The following is a 14,274-nucleotide window of genomic DNA, read 5'->3' as shown; positions in this document are numbered from 1 at the left end:
TGTTGCGCAGCACTTGGGCAGGGTGTATCTCTGACACGGGGCGTAGGTGGACTTGGCCATTGGACCATCGATGGAGACTAGGACATGGCGTAGCTGGCATACTCGATGAAAGGTTTCCAGCACCGTCCAGGGGATATTAACCATGTCCGAGAAATGAGGTCACGGTTCAGGGTCTTGCTGGAGACCCTGCAATACCGTGTCTTGCCAATCTTTGTGCTTGAATCATTCCTTGAAAATCCTTTGGATAAGCAACAGAAAACGTTGAAATAGAATGTACCCTGCCATTCTCCACAGGCTTCCCGGTGACTAGTGACGATGTGATGGCATGCGAGAGAACAGGGTGTGATTGACTCCGCCGGGACCTCTCAGTTAGGCAAGATGCAAATTCTCACAGGGTGTTCCAGGCCAATTCTCGATCTTGAAGCTTAGGTAAGTCGTCTTAGCTAAGGATGCAGGAATTGCAAGTCCAGAGTGGAGACTGCGATCCGAAGGCTTTATCGAGAGGAATCTTTATCTAATCTCCAAGGTGCTCCCGAATGCGCTCAGCATGAGGATGGAAAGACGAATCCAGTCGAACTCAGTGTACGGATACATTAGAATGTCTCGTGCACAGATGCCAGACACATGAAAGACCATTTTCTTGGAGCGGATGTTCGCAAAAACATTACCTAGGCCGGGTTAACATTTATACGTCTTTGCGACTGCATGCGACAGAAGGTTCGCTGCTGGACGACTTCTGTTGATGATGCCTACCTTAAGGTACAGCGATGCTTCCATCCAGGTGGACAATCATATGGGAAGGTGCCTCGTACGGACACTAAGGTAGGGCACCTTACCTAATAACCTGCCTGGCCTGAGGTGGCATCTCCTTCCAATCTCATGTCCCCATGCCTTCTTCACAAGCCTGTCCGGACTCCTTCCTGAGCTTCCCAGTCAGACGCTACCTAGGCCCAGTAATCACCAAGTGCTGTTGCCCTGTTGGAGAAGAGTTGAATACCTGTAATTTGACTCTTCTTCATCCATTTGCTCTCGTTCCCGAGTCCCCTCCCTCGCCCTCCCCCCCCGGTTCCGTGTTCCACAACCCACCCCCACCATCTGCCGTCGCCAATTGCGGCCGGCGACTCGGTCGCATCAGCTGCTTGTCGCATTCAAGTTCTCTCAGAAGCCGCCCGCGTTGCGCCCAACAACCCCATCAATGACGTCCTTAGCTCCTGGCAGAGCGGATTCGGGTTACCTTGCTCTACCTCACCACACTCACCTTCACGTTGTCCGATAGCAGGCAGAGAGAGACCCGATAGATTCAATCAATTCCTTACCTTAATCGCCGCGACTCTTGACTCTTCGACTCGGCCTGAGACGCCACGGGTGCCCTGCTCTCTCTCCCTCCAACCCCCCGCCATCCATCTTTCCATCCTTCCGTCCCATTGCGTTGTGCATCCCATCCCCATCCCATCCACCCCCCTCCGCATCCGCATCACCTCGCTCGACCTCGCCCTGTCTTGCACCTTCACGGTTCTCAGCAGCCATCTTCTTGCGTCTCCTCACCCTCAGCATCGCCCTCTCCCCCCAATCAGAGCTTCGTGCCTTGCCTTGCAGATAGCTCGCCCTCACCCTAACCCCTCCAACCTCCTCTTCCACCACCTTTCCTTACATGAACGCCAGCCGCCAGCGTCACCCCGACTACCTCGTCATCTTCCGGCCGCTCTTCGCCCAAGCTCTGGCTGCGCCTATCCGTACCTTAAGACTAAAGACCACCATCGACGGCCACTTCGTATCGCGACCGATCTTGCCCGACTCATACACGCATTTCCTCTCGACCTTGCACTCCATCCACACAAACCGCAGGAAATAATCAAAAAGTCTCACTCCATAACTCTACCAATCGCCGACACTCCTGCTTCTCTCGCTCGTGCCGTCCGTCCGCCTTGGCCACTTTGTCGCAACGTCAATCGCCTCCAAGGCTCACCCAGCTCGACTCACCAAGACAACCACAACAATAATAACAGCGAGGCTAGCTTTCCTCACGGAGGACGCACTCGCCTAATCACATCGCAACCAAGAGCTACAAGCCATAGCCAACGGTTCCACCCGACTCTCGACAAAAATACCACCACAACCACCAACATTAGGATATCGCGCAAGCCAGCTGTTCCACCACGACCGACCCCGTCGCATCCCATCACAGCGCAGCGCAATACCTCTGATGAATTGCGGTCGCAGACGCGCGTGCTGCTAGTAAATGGACGCGCCTTGATCCAGTTACACACTTTCTTTTCGCTCCCCCGTGGATCCTGTCGCCACGCTCCTCGTCGCCATCGCACATCGACGCTGCGCCCCTCTCTCGCAAAATCCCGCTCGTCATTTTTGGTCTTCACTCCCCCGCCTCGACCTCTCCGGCTTGTGTCTCTTGACTCTCTCTCCCACCCCACTTACTGCTGTCAACGACCGCCGACCCGACTTGTCTCCTACCGTGATTCTTCCCGAGGGAACAACCTGCATCGACTGTCAAGTAGTCTGATACGTACCTATCGAGGCGCAAGGCTAGCCATCACAGACGGGAATCACGGATTGACACTGCGCACAGCTGCTTCTAGTCGCTGCGCTGCAATCGGATACCCGAGCTTAGACTGCTCACCACAAACGAAGCATCACCCATCCGAGGCCGTCACAGCGGCGCGCTCTGCCGACCTCGACCAGCCTATCTGGACCTTCGAGCTCGACTTGTGCCCCCTACTTGCTCCCCCACACCACCTGACCTGGACGACGCCTCGCATTCCGCATTCCACATTCCTCCAGGGCCCATCATGAACGGCACTCAACAGACCCAAGACGTCGTCGCACAACAACCATTACAGCCAGCAGCCGCCAATGCCAATGCCAACGCCAACGCCAATGGTTCGTCGACGGCGGCCAAGAAGCGCAAGAAGGACAGCCTGAAGCCTATCATTACCACCGAGACACCACCGTAAGTTTGATCAAGAATGTTTCCTTTTCTTTGCTCTGAACTGCACTGTCCGTGCCGCATTGTTTTATTTCCGTTTCCTTTAGAGGCGGGGAAGTTGCAAATTGCTGGTTTTCATTACCTCAATCTTGTTCCCATTTAGCGCCCCAAGCTTCACTTACACAGGACATTATCACCTTTTTATCCTCCACCATCCGCACCATTACCCCTCTATCCTGTCTAAAAGCGCCGCGCCCGGTGCCGCACGTTCTTCCCTGCGCTCTGTGGCGGGGCGGAGTACGGGGGCAAGCAACACAGACCAAGCGAGTTTGAGCCTGTCAAGTCCGACAGGCCCTGTCCAAGTCCAAATCCAGTCCAGTTCAGTTCGGTCCAGTCCGAGTTGGCACAGCGGAAGCAGAGGGCAGCGTCCAGTCAGTGTGCCCAGCACCGCGCCGCGCAGCTTGTCTCACACCCGGTCTGCGGACCGCTTTCGAAGGACGCTGCGACACCGCTGTCAAAAAACGTGGAAGAAGAGCACGACGAGACGACAGACGACGAATACTTGGGGATCCATACAGTGGGACCAACGCTGGTACCCGACGACATGGTGGCTCCGGATTGGACGCTACCGTTGCCGTTGCACAGGGAAGCCATTGGTCAGGCCTGAGATGGACGTTTGGCGCGCTGAACGTCAGCCAAAGAATGGGCGGCTCCCCCACGCCGCAAATATTACGGGTCGCCAGCTGTTGCCACCACCGACCGGTACCTCAGCAGGAGCAACAGCAGCAGCAGCACCACCACTCCACCACCACAACCACAGATGCGCAGCACTTTGGAAGTTGGAGGTGCATGTTGTCGATGTGCCTCATGCTGTGCTCCGCCTATGCGATGGCGGATACCAGGGCGATTTTGACGAGAGATGGCCAAGAGCACGCTATCTTACTGCTCAAAGCTTGAGATCTTGTGGTGGCATGTCGGCAATGTTGGCAATGTTGGCATGCTAGGTGCGTCGACCGGTGCGGGAGCGTTTCTGGCGCCACCTCTGGTCGAGCGAGACATGACCGTCACCGTCGTTGACCATGGTCAACGCAGACTCAACTGGACTGACTGACTGGGCCTGACTGGACCTAACCGGACCGGACTGGACTGGACTGACTTGGACTGGACTGGACCGAATTGCATCGGACAGACACGCTGAATTGTGACAATCTTGGACATTGGAGATCGGTTCCCAAGCTGGTACCACCAAGAATACCGACCCCATACCACGTTCTAGCTTGGAGCGCTGGCGCGGTAGGGCATTCCGGGATGCTGCGACTGGCAAGTTGCTGCTGACGCGACCACGACCCGACGGGAGGACGATCTGCTCTGGCTTTGAGATGGGCAGTCCCCGCTGACGCTCACCGTCCACCCTGACCCTGAAGTGACGCTACCCGACCCTGGCCCAAGTGGCCCAGGCCTGGATTCTTATTGCGTCGCCAGACCACCACTTTCTGAACCCCCCGTTCCTGACCTTCTGTTCCCGTCTGTTCTCCTCACTCACATCACCGACCCCTCCTCTCCTCTCATTACCTGTTTTTTTCTCGCTAGGTACCTTACCGACTGGGGCCTTATCCGTCCTGAGTGTCCCGCTCCAGTGCCTTTTGGTTGGGGATACCGGAGAGAAAAAGAGACGGAGCGAAAGAGAGAGAGAGCAAGAGGAACACAGAACACAGAAGAGAGAGAGAGAGAGAGAAGAAGGCGGCACGCACACACACACGCTGGCCATAACCCACTGCTACCACTTCAATCTACCTTATCCTGCCACTACCTTACGGATACCTGCCTCTAAAAAAAACCTTCTTTGCTCGCTACCTCAACCACGCTGGCCTACTGTTCTTATTTCTTATTTGCCTTTCCTTTCGCTGGCTGAAGACATCCCGCGCCTCACCCGCCGCCTCGCCTCGCCTCGACCGCACCGCCTTCCACCTACCATCCTTTCCCTCCCTCTTCTTCCCTTTCCAACCTTTTCTCTATCCACCCTAGTCGGCCTCGACTGGACCTGCCGCTGTCACTTCATTCAAGCTTTACTTTCCCATGTTGTGAGCGGCACCAGTTTCGCACTGGATCCTGTCCTGTCCATCCTTTCTGCCATTTTTCTCTTTTCCCGCTTGTTGTTTTCATCTTTCCCATCGCTCGGTCCTCGCCCTTTCGATCTCTTTTTTCGATCCATTCCTTTCTTTGCCATAGGACTGTTCGCGCCGGATGCGCAATGTTGCAAACATGAGCTTCCTCAAGACAAGGTTTCTGCTCTTCTTTCTCCTAGAGTTGTCGCATTCCGTGGCTCCTTTGGCGGCTGCGAAATCTTCGCCCGCCGACCTGCTATTCTCCACCCCCGCCTTTTCCATCACAGACGCGGACGCCTCTTCTCCCCAATTTGCGCGCCATGCCTGAACCGCGGTCATTCAGACTTAAGACTGCGACACCTGAGCTAATTCCTCCTTCTCTGACAGAACCCATCAATTGTCCGCTGCCATGCAGAACTCACCGACATCGACATCATCCGGCGAAGACCCCGCCGAGAACACAGCCGACGAGGAGGATTCCGAGGATTACTGCAAGGGCGGCTACCACCCCGTTCAGATTGGCGAAAAGTTCAAGGACGGGAAATACACCATCGTGCGCAAGCTCGGATGGGGCCATTTTTCCACTGTCTGGCTTTCTAGAGATAACAACTCGGGCAAGCATGTTGCCTTGAAGGTTGTCCGCTCTGCCGCGCACTACACCGAGACCGCCATCGACGAAATCAAACTTCTCAACAAGATCGTCCAGGCCAAGCCAGACCATCCCGGTCGCAAGCACGTCGTCAGCTTGCTCGACTCCTTTGAACACAAGGGCCCCAACGGCACACACGTTTGCATGGTATTTGAGGTTTTGGGCGAGAACTTGCTGGGTCTGATTAAGAAATGGAACCACCGAGGTATCCCCACGGCCTTGGTCAAGCAAATCACGAAGCAAGTGCTGCTCGGCCTTGATTACCTACACCGCGAATGTGGCATTATTCATACCGACTTGAAACCCGAGAACGTCCTCATCGAGATTGGCGACGTTGAACAGATTGTCAAGAAGGTCGTCAAGAGCGAACCTGGCGACAAAGAGAACAACAGAAACGGCCGAAGAAGGAGACGCACCCTCATTACAGGTAGCCAGCCGCTGCCGTCTCCTCTGAATGCCAGTTTTAATCACAATAACCTCTTCCCAAGCACCAACTCAAGCCTCAGCCAAGTGCTACACGAAGGTAAGCCCCCCTCTCAACACCGCCACTTTGCACCCCGCGAGTTGCGCCACCTCAATCACACAGGGCCTGTCGCGCCACGAATCCAAAACCGCCCGTACCCATTCTGTTTGGCATATTGACCGTGTGCTAACCCTTGCTATGATTAATAGATGGCAAGACATCTAGCAACGCCTCCCCGAAGCGCGACGCTGACCAAAAGACGCGTGAAAAGACAGCGTGAGCATTTCCCCACCTTACAAGATAATGGATGAGCCTCACCTGATACTGACCGCCCTTTTCCATCGCAGTGATCTCCTCACAAAGGAAGTTTCCGGCATTTCACTCGACAAGACCAATTCACAATCTTCTGGAGAAAAGCGCAAGGCGGAGGATGCGCATGCATTTGATGTTATTAGCGTCAAGATTGCAGATTTGGGCAACGCCTGCTGGGTCAACCACCACTTTACCAATGATATCCAGACCCGGCAGTATCGGTCACCTGAGGTCATTCTGGGCGCGAAATGGGGCGCCAGCACTGATGTTTGGAGTATGGCGGCAATGGTGAGCATAGCCTACCCAGTGCTCCTATCCTCCGGGTCGCAGCATGCACCTTTGATCTCCTCCCATCTAACGATGCGCCTATAGGTTTTTGAACTGATCACAGGAGACTACCTCTTTGACCCCCAATCCGGAACCAAATATGGAAAGGATGACGACCACATTGCACAAATTATCGAGCTCTTGGGGCCCTTCCCCAAGTCACTTTGCCTATCCGGCAAATGGTCCCAAGAAATTTTCAATCGCAAGGGCGAGCTGCGGAACATTCACCGCTTGCGCCACTGGGCTCTGACCGACGTCCTCCGCGAGAAATATCATTTCAAAGAGGAGGAGGGGAAGCGCATCGCCGATTTTTTGACGCCCATGCTTGAGCTGGTACCTGAGAAGCGTGCCAACGCTGGTGGTATGGCTGGGCATGTGTGGCTCGATGACACACCGGGTATGAAGGGTGTCCGAATCAACGGGCTCGAGGTTGGTAGCCGGGGCGAGGGCATCGATGGCTGGGCGACCGAGGTGCGGAAACGGTAGGGGGAGACAGTAACGATGACCGCTTTAAATGCAGGGGGGCCACCCTAGATATTAACGTAATTTATATGAACGGTCACCGGCCCCCACCCCCCTGCATCAGCGTTTCTGCATCTTTGTCGCCAGTATTGCATCCTGAATTGGCTTGATTTTCGCACCCAGCTATACCTTAGCACGAAGCGCGAGGTTCCGCTCCTTGCTAGTGCTGAAAGACGGAAGCGCTTTGTGCGCTGCTCTATCCCCCTCCAAAAAAAACTGTGACAAGACGAAAGTGTCGCAAAGGATAGAGGGAACGGAGGAGATGGCGAGGGAGGGATGAGGATGGGGATGGAGATGAATCATGGTCAGTATTAGACAGTTTCTATCTACACAAGGAAAGATGGAATCCAGGGACTAGGAATGGTAGGACGAGCGAAAAAGCTCTTACCTACTATCCGTAACTTAATAGATATGCGCATAAACCATCGATGAACCAGTGACGGAGTGTAAGTCAGCAGACTACTTGCTTGGCCACTTTGATATGCGCGAAACTTTTGCTGAAATCGTACCTAGCTACAACAGTGGTGGGGGTTCAAATAACAAGACTAACAAAAAATTGTCCAAGATGGACGACTTTTCTTGTTGAGCTACGGATACTACCCTCTTGCCCCCAGAATTTCGCTTTAGGCTACGACCTTGGCTACATCACTGCCACAGAGACTTGCGACGAGTACAATGTTGGAAAGGCCTGGTTCGTCTCCTACGATTTCTACTTTGTAGTCCGCCTCATTCGATCAAACCGTCCCAGGGAGCAACACTTGGATTCGATTAGGAAGCATCGCACGAACATATGCCATTTTTTGGGGGCTCTTGTGTTTTTTTTTGCTCGAAATGGTTGGCATTCTTTCTTCTCGATTCCTGGAAAAGCCTTCCCATCACAGCCCTCGACCCGGAACGCCATTTTTTAATGCTCAAAATAATACAAAGTTGTTGAGCTTCTTCCCAACGAAGCCCAGTAAAAGGAGGAAAATCAACCATCCCAATTCCCATGGCAATCCGTCTCCTTACCGCTTCTTGCGGTTCTGGGTCATCTTTCGGAACGCCTCTAGACCGCCGGCACCGATGGGGCGGTGCTCGGGCGCTCGCGAGACGTCGTATGTGCTCTTGGGTGCGATCGTGTAGCTGTCGGGAAGACCGCCAGGACGGGCGCGGTTCGATGTAGCGACGGGCGCGAGCATGGCCTCGCGCTCCAGTTCTCTGGCGGACTGGGAAGGACGCTGCGTGAGGGTGAACTGGGAGCTTCCGACCTGGCGTTGGGACATTTTCAGAGCCCTGACGTGGGAGTGTTAGTATCGTGGTCAGAGGACATAATCAGGATTGTGACGTACTCGTAGTCAAACTCGCGCGTCTCGACGTGGCGCTTCTTGTAGTCGTCAGTTCGCTTGAGGATTGGCCGGCTCCAGTCACCCAAGAGGCGCTCGGCCATGCGCTTGATGCTGGGTTCGGGCCTCTTGGAGCGGGTGTAAAAGTAGACGACCTTTCCGATGCCACTGCTCAGCAAGGTCTCCTTCTCTATGGGAAGCCGGATGAGCGTGTTGAAGATGTCCCGCTGGATATTATACGCAGGCAGACTGCCGTCGTTCAAGGGTTCGAGGAAGAACTTGACGTGCTGGAGGAAGTTGGTATCGGGGTCGAGGATGGCGTGCTGGATATTATTCCTGTTCAGAAGGCCCGTCACTAATGGTAGGAGCTTCAGCTTGTGAACAGCTGGTTGACCGGCCTCGCGCGCAGTGTTGTCAGCTTCGCAAGCCTTCTCCATGGCGACCTTGAGATCGGCAATCTCCTCGTCGATTTCGTCTTCGAGGTCCTGCATCGTCCGTCATTAGCTAGCAAGTTCCAAGATTGCGCACGACGCGAGTCTACCTACAATCTCGTCCTTCTTCTTCTTGCGCTTGGCTGGTCCTTTCATCGCGGCGTCCAACGCCCGATCAATCGCCCGCCGTCTGCGCTCCTCGGGGCTGAGATGAGACTCGTCGTCAATCTCAGGCTCGGCAGGCTTGCTGGGCCGCGGCTTCCTCTCGCCGGCATCGGCCTGGCGTCTCGACTTCCGAGCCGGGCCTCTCGAATCGCCGTCCGCCTCGCCAGAGACTTCATCGTCGCGTGATCTCTTCTTCTCTCGGCGTCCTTCCTTGGGCTTCTTCGCTTTTGCGCCGTCGGCGATCTTGCGCTTTGACGCCTTGAGCGTCTTGGCCACATCTTCATCGACCGCTACCGGACGATCCTCAATGTTTGCCGTCTCTGGGTCGTAGTCCTCGAACTGATCCTCGTCGATTTCTGACAGCAGGTCGTCGTCGGATAGCTCGTGAGCGGTCGCACCTCCGGCGCCTTCGCGAGGCTCTTCATCGCGATCTGGCACTGGAGATTCGGGGAGGGATTCGATGTCCGACATTGTGGCAAGGGGAAAATGAGCGCACGCTATGTGGCCGGATGCGAGGCACGGCTCCGAGATTTGATGGGTGATAGTTGTGTTGGTCTCAATGAAGTAAATGGTAGAACCGCCCGCCTCGCCTTGTCGTCGTTGCCCTTCGATTTTCAGATGGTCCGAGCTCAAGTGGTAGTTGTCAAGGAACTGGGAAGCTGAGGCCAGCCTCAGAAGTGGGCTATCTCTGCGCAAATGTGGCTGGTGCATACAATGGGAAGGAAGTAATCCCCCTTGGCCACTTGCGGTACGTACCCAATCCTAAGAAGCTAAGGTAAGGTAATCAGCAGCCAACGGGAGGTTCCGTTGCCTGAGGCACGGTTTGTTTACTTTGATTTCTAGAACGGTGGTTTGTTCTGGACAGCAGCTAGAATATTTCGACCCTTGGCCGCCACCCCCGGACCGATCGCGACGATAGCTATTGTGCACTTCCCACCCACAACACCACTTTGCTTTGTCTCCCCAGGTTGCCGCATGCAAAAAAGTTCAGAATGGATCGCCGCACCTACGAAAGTCCCATGGAATGGGAATACCAGGACCGGGGCCCTCTGGATGCGACCAGCCCATTTTCACACATTGCGAAAAGTAGCACTCAGAATAGTGAGCTCACACCTCAGCGATGACTTCCAACAGATTGTCCATAGGTCGCTCCCTGGCCTCTCTTTCGAAAACATTTGCTGACCCTACTACCTCTACACAGTTTTCAACTCGCCCAACAAGTTCGCAGCGAGCTCCAAGCCGAACCCTTTCTCTAGCCCATCCAAGCCGAATCTCTTCGCAAACACCCCGTCGAAGCCACTTCCAGCCCTACCGCAGACGTCTCTCTTCTCTCCTAGAATACAGAGCAGCAATACGGCGCCGCCGTTTCGAAACCCTGCCTTCACCACCCCGCGCAAACCGTTCGATGAGAGTGCCTTTTCGGAAGCTTCAGGCGCAGAGACCAGCCCCGCCTTGACGGAAAATTCGGAATTCCCAGAGGACACACCCGACGTCGATAGATTCGGCGACATGAACGTGGGCACCATTGCGGCATCCAAGGTCAATAAGAACCTTCGCTACGGCAAGGCTGGCCTTCAATCATTGAAGCGCCATGTGCCAGGCAAGGGGGAGATCGCTCGAGGCGGACGCGACTACTCCGCTATAAGGAAGCGGAAGCGGCACAACATGGACAAAGATGTTGGCAGCGTGCGGTACCACGGATCGCAGGATTGGGATGATTCGGAAGAGGACTCGGACGACAGTGGGTCCCATTCGGCAGGTGCGCGTGGTGGCAAGGGTATCAAGAAGAAGAGGAAGAACGGTCGCGGCTGGATCGCCAACCTCTTCCACACACTGGAGGAACACCCGAATGCGCCTGAAAACCTCTATCGCTGGATTCAACTCCTCGTCAACTGCGTCATTGTATCGGCCTTTGTGTTCTTCTGCTGGACCATCTTCGATACTGTCCGGTCGGATATCCGAACCGCCAACGACGCAGCTCGGTTGGACATTGAGAACAGGATCTCCGAGTGCCGGGCGGAGTACACCCTGAACGAATGCATCAAAAAGGACCGCCCTGCTCTGAAGGCCATGTGCGATGAGTGGTACGAGTGTATGATCCAGGACTCGTCAGCCATCATGAGAGTTCGGGTCACGGTCAAGCAAATCGCCGAAATCCTCAACGAATTTGCTGGTGCCATGCAAGTCAAAGCTTGGGTAAGTGTTGTCTCTCAGAGCCATCTCATAACAAATCCGCTGACAGCAATACGAAGGTATTCTTCTTTGGCATCCTTTTCCTCTGCATCGTCGCCAACAACCTTACTCTGGGTCGTATGGCGAATAATGCCGGTCCAACCCGTCCCGTGCCATCGCACCGCGCTACGTCTGGGGTGGCTCCTGAGCCATCGGTGATTCCGGAGCCTTCCCAGGCGTATATGTGGGTTCCCATCCAGACGCCATCGCACCGTCGACACCTTCAATATAACAACGACGACACCGATACCGACGGTGCATCGCCACCAAAGATGAAGATGATCATGCCACCACGAACTCCTTCGGGACGTCGCAGCCCAAGTAAGGGTGACCGCGACCGTTTGCGAAGCCCAACGAAGTATGGAGGAGGAGGAGGTCTGAGCCCCATGAAGGGTTACTAAGAAAGCAGAAGCGGGCTCGCAAGGAGACTCACAAAAGGATACTCACCTTTCCTCGTGAGCGTGAATCGAGAAACAGGGGCACACAACACAATGCATATGCATGGGATCGGAGTTGCAAGGGTTAATTGTATAATGTACACATGTTCAGGAACAAGGTTTGGGGGCCAGATGCGGCGTCATCTGGAGGCTCGGGACGAGATGAGGTGGGCTTCGGCTACTGCTTCCACCGGCGGACCAGGATACGTTGATTTACAGCCAGGGAGACTCGCAGGAACTTCATCCCTTCGATTATTCACAATTCTGAAAAGTTCATTTGTCAATATCCTTAGCTGTATGAGTCGCTGCAAAGGTTCATAATTACCATCACCTTCAACCAGAACCACAATTCTGCAGCAGAGCTACGTGAACTCAAGTAATGTAAGCTACATTTACCAGTCAGTGCCGCCTATGGGGTCTCCGCTGAACGGGCTAGGCCCGGTTCGATGTTATGACGTCAATTGGACGGCCCTTGGCGGAGAATTCGGCCCTGTCAAAATGTGGCCCCGCCTCTATCAAATTGAACCACCGTCCAGTCAAATTGAGGATTCCTGAATCGCGGGCAGTCGCATTTTACTACACCCGTACAGCGCGGGAACGGAGGAAACCTGAAGAGCTCCTGAGGCTGAAATGCTGAAGCTTCACAAGACCACATGAGGAATTTAGCAGATTCCAAAAAAAAAAAAAAAAAGTGAATCATAACTTGCGCATGCCAGTAGCAGATTGAGCGCGAACCGCTGACGCGACGCAGTAGATTCCGTCTCCCCTGGGTTAAGATCCATCCCGGCGGCTTGCTGGGGAGATGCTGCCCCGGAGCATCAATTGTTGGATCTTTCTCCCCCAAGTTGCCCTGCTTTCGGCAGAGACAGTCACTATAACCTGTCTCAGAGAAAGTGTCCGAAGGAATACCCACGTTGGCAGCGCGTGGCGAGCTAAGCGTTGGTTGCACAAGCCACGATGTCGCGAGCTCGCGACGGCTTGGGTGGAATACTGGATATGGGTTTTCCTCTGTAAGTGTGACTTCCGAAACGTCTCGACATGGCGCGCATGTTCTGGGCCTTGGTTCAGCCCATGTGTGCCCGAGGCCCGGGTTTCCAAGGCAAGGAAACCCATGCCGTCCTCTCGTTATTTTGCCTTTCCACTTTTCCTTTCACGCGTGGATACATGAGGCCCGGGAGCAGAAGTTTGCAAGACCGAGGGTCTCGTTGACCGTGTCTATTGGCGCGGGGGCAGAAAAACCTAATTCTTCACAGAATAAGAAATTAACGCCAATTCGGGATGCCTAGGTAGTCACGATGATATTCCCTCCGGGCCTCAGGACACCATCGTATCAGAGCTCCAAGTTGGCAACCACCTCAGGTACCTCTGCTCTAGCGGGCAAGGGAAACCCCTGCGATTTGAGGGTCGCCGACCAGGGTTTTCGCAGGACGAGGTATGCTCGATGCCCCATATCGCGGGTACAGCATCGCAGAGGAGTGGACTACCTGGAGGCTGGCGGAGGAAAAGTTCCAGCCCGGAGTTGAAAAGTGGCCTCGATCCTCGATCGTGATAGTCTCGACAGCTCCTTGGAGGTGTTGTTCCACACTAATTCCCATATGTGCGATAAGATGATGTTTGGATTGAGCGAAGAACGCACTGCTTTCCAGAAGAGTCGACTGCCGGCCCCAGAAGCAGCCAAATCAGGACGAGCTACGGCTCTCTCCAGTAGTTACTGACGGCAGTAGGCGAAGGTGCGTTTGATCGTCAATTACGTTTTGATAAGCGCAGGAAATGTAGCCAAATGTTGACTGAGACTCGCTGCACCTACATGTACATTCTATCCTCAAAGCTTGAACTGAGAACTTACAAAAAGACGCTTTGCTGGCGCTCGGACTTGGGGGCAGGGAAGACGGGCAGCTTTGTGGAGAGGGCTACCGCCAATAAACGAAGTGACGTAGTGCCGCTTATCTGAAAGAGAACCATCGCAACTTGGGTACTTGGCTTTTCTTGCTCTTGAGATGAAATAATTGGCCTGGAGAAGCAATGTAGCCATGATATTCGGGATTCGGTACGGAAAGACTTCTACAGAAATCATTAAGTAGAAACGCGACATCAAGCATTGTCAAGGATGATGGCTTATCTAAGGCCGTTAGTCGGCCCATGTGAAGCTTAAGGTACCTTAAGCTGTGACCCTCCCAATCGAAGCTGCGGCTAGGTATACAAAATACGTGCCTTGAAGCATGTGCCACTGTGCTTGCTGCCTGCTCGCTGCTTCCCTTTGTCGCCGCCAGCTAGCCATTTTCTTGGAGGACAAAAAGAAAAGCAAGAACTTGATTCAGCTGAAAAACTCAGTCTCGACTTCTTTCAGGTTTGCAGCTTGCCTGAGGCG

General features: G+C 54.3%; 4 protein-coding genes across 4 annotated transcripts; 3 read left to right on the top strand and 1 right to left on the bottom strand.

Moving 5' to 3' along the window:
• Positions 1 to 1,651: 1,651 nt before the first annotated feature.
• On the top strand, positions 1,652 to 4,052 carry CORC01_11328 (uncharacterized protein; the record flags this gene model as incomplete). Its single annotated transcript, XM_022622953.1, has 4 exons — positions 1,652 to 1,771; positions 2,595 to 2,965; positions 3,105 to 3,795; positions 3,894 to 4,052. The coding sequence occupies 4 exons, from the start codon at positions 1,652 to 1,654 to the stop codon at positions 4,050 to 4,052; spliced, it is 1,341 nt and encodes a 446-aa protein (XP_022470543.1).
• Positions 4,053 to 5,455: 1,403 nt separating this feature from the next.
• On the top strand, positions 5,456 to 7,283 carry CORC01_11327 (uncharacterized protein; the record flags this gene model as incomplete). Its single annotated transcript, XM_022622952.1, has 4 exons — positions 5,456 to 6,218; positions 6,368 to 6,434; positions 6,506 to 6,758; positions 6,843 to 7,283. 4 exons carry the CDS (start codon positions 5,456 to 5,458, stop codon positions 7,281 to 7,283), a joined length of 1,524 nt encoding a protein of 507 aa, XP_022470542.1.
• Positions 7,284 to 8,323: 1,040 nt separating this feature from the next.
• Positions 8,324 to 9,708, bottom strand: CORC01_11326 (uncharacterized protein; the record flags this gene model as incomplete). Its single annotated transcript, XM_022622951.1, has 3 exons — positions 8,324 to 8,591; positions 8,648 to 9,126; positions 9,187 to 9,708. 3 exons carry the CDS (start codon positions 9,706 to 9,708, stop codon positions 8,324 to 8,326), a joined length of 1,269 nt encoding a protein of 422 aa, XP_022470541.1.
• A 521-nt stretch (positions 9,709 to 10,229) lies between these two features.
• CORC01_11325 (Di-sulfide bridge nucleocytoplasmic transport domain-containing protein) lies at positions 10,230 to 11,870 on the top strand (the record flags this gene model as incomplete). Its single annotated transcript, XM_022622950.1, has 3 exons — positions 10,230 to 10,338; positions 10,439 to 11,433; positions 11,490 to 11,870. 3 exons carry the CDS (start codon positions 10,230 to 10,232, stop codon positions 11,868 to 11,870), a joined length of 1,485 nt encoding a protein of 494 aa, XP_022470540.1.
• Positions 11,871 to 14,274: the final 2,404 nt, after the last annotated feature.

This window comes from Colletotrichum orchidophilum (genome assembly GCF_001831195.1).
Source record: "Colletotrichum orchidophilum strain IMI 309357 chromosome Unknown Scaffold_121.1, whole genome shotgun sequence".
Taxonomy (NCBI): Eukaryota; Fungi; Ascomycota; class Sordariomycetes; order Glomerellales; family Glomerellaceae; genus Colletotrichum; species Colletotrichum orchidophilum.
This window is presented reverse-complemented; position numbering and strand designations above follow the sequence as displayed.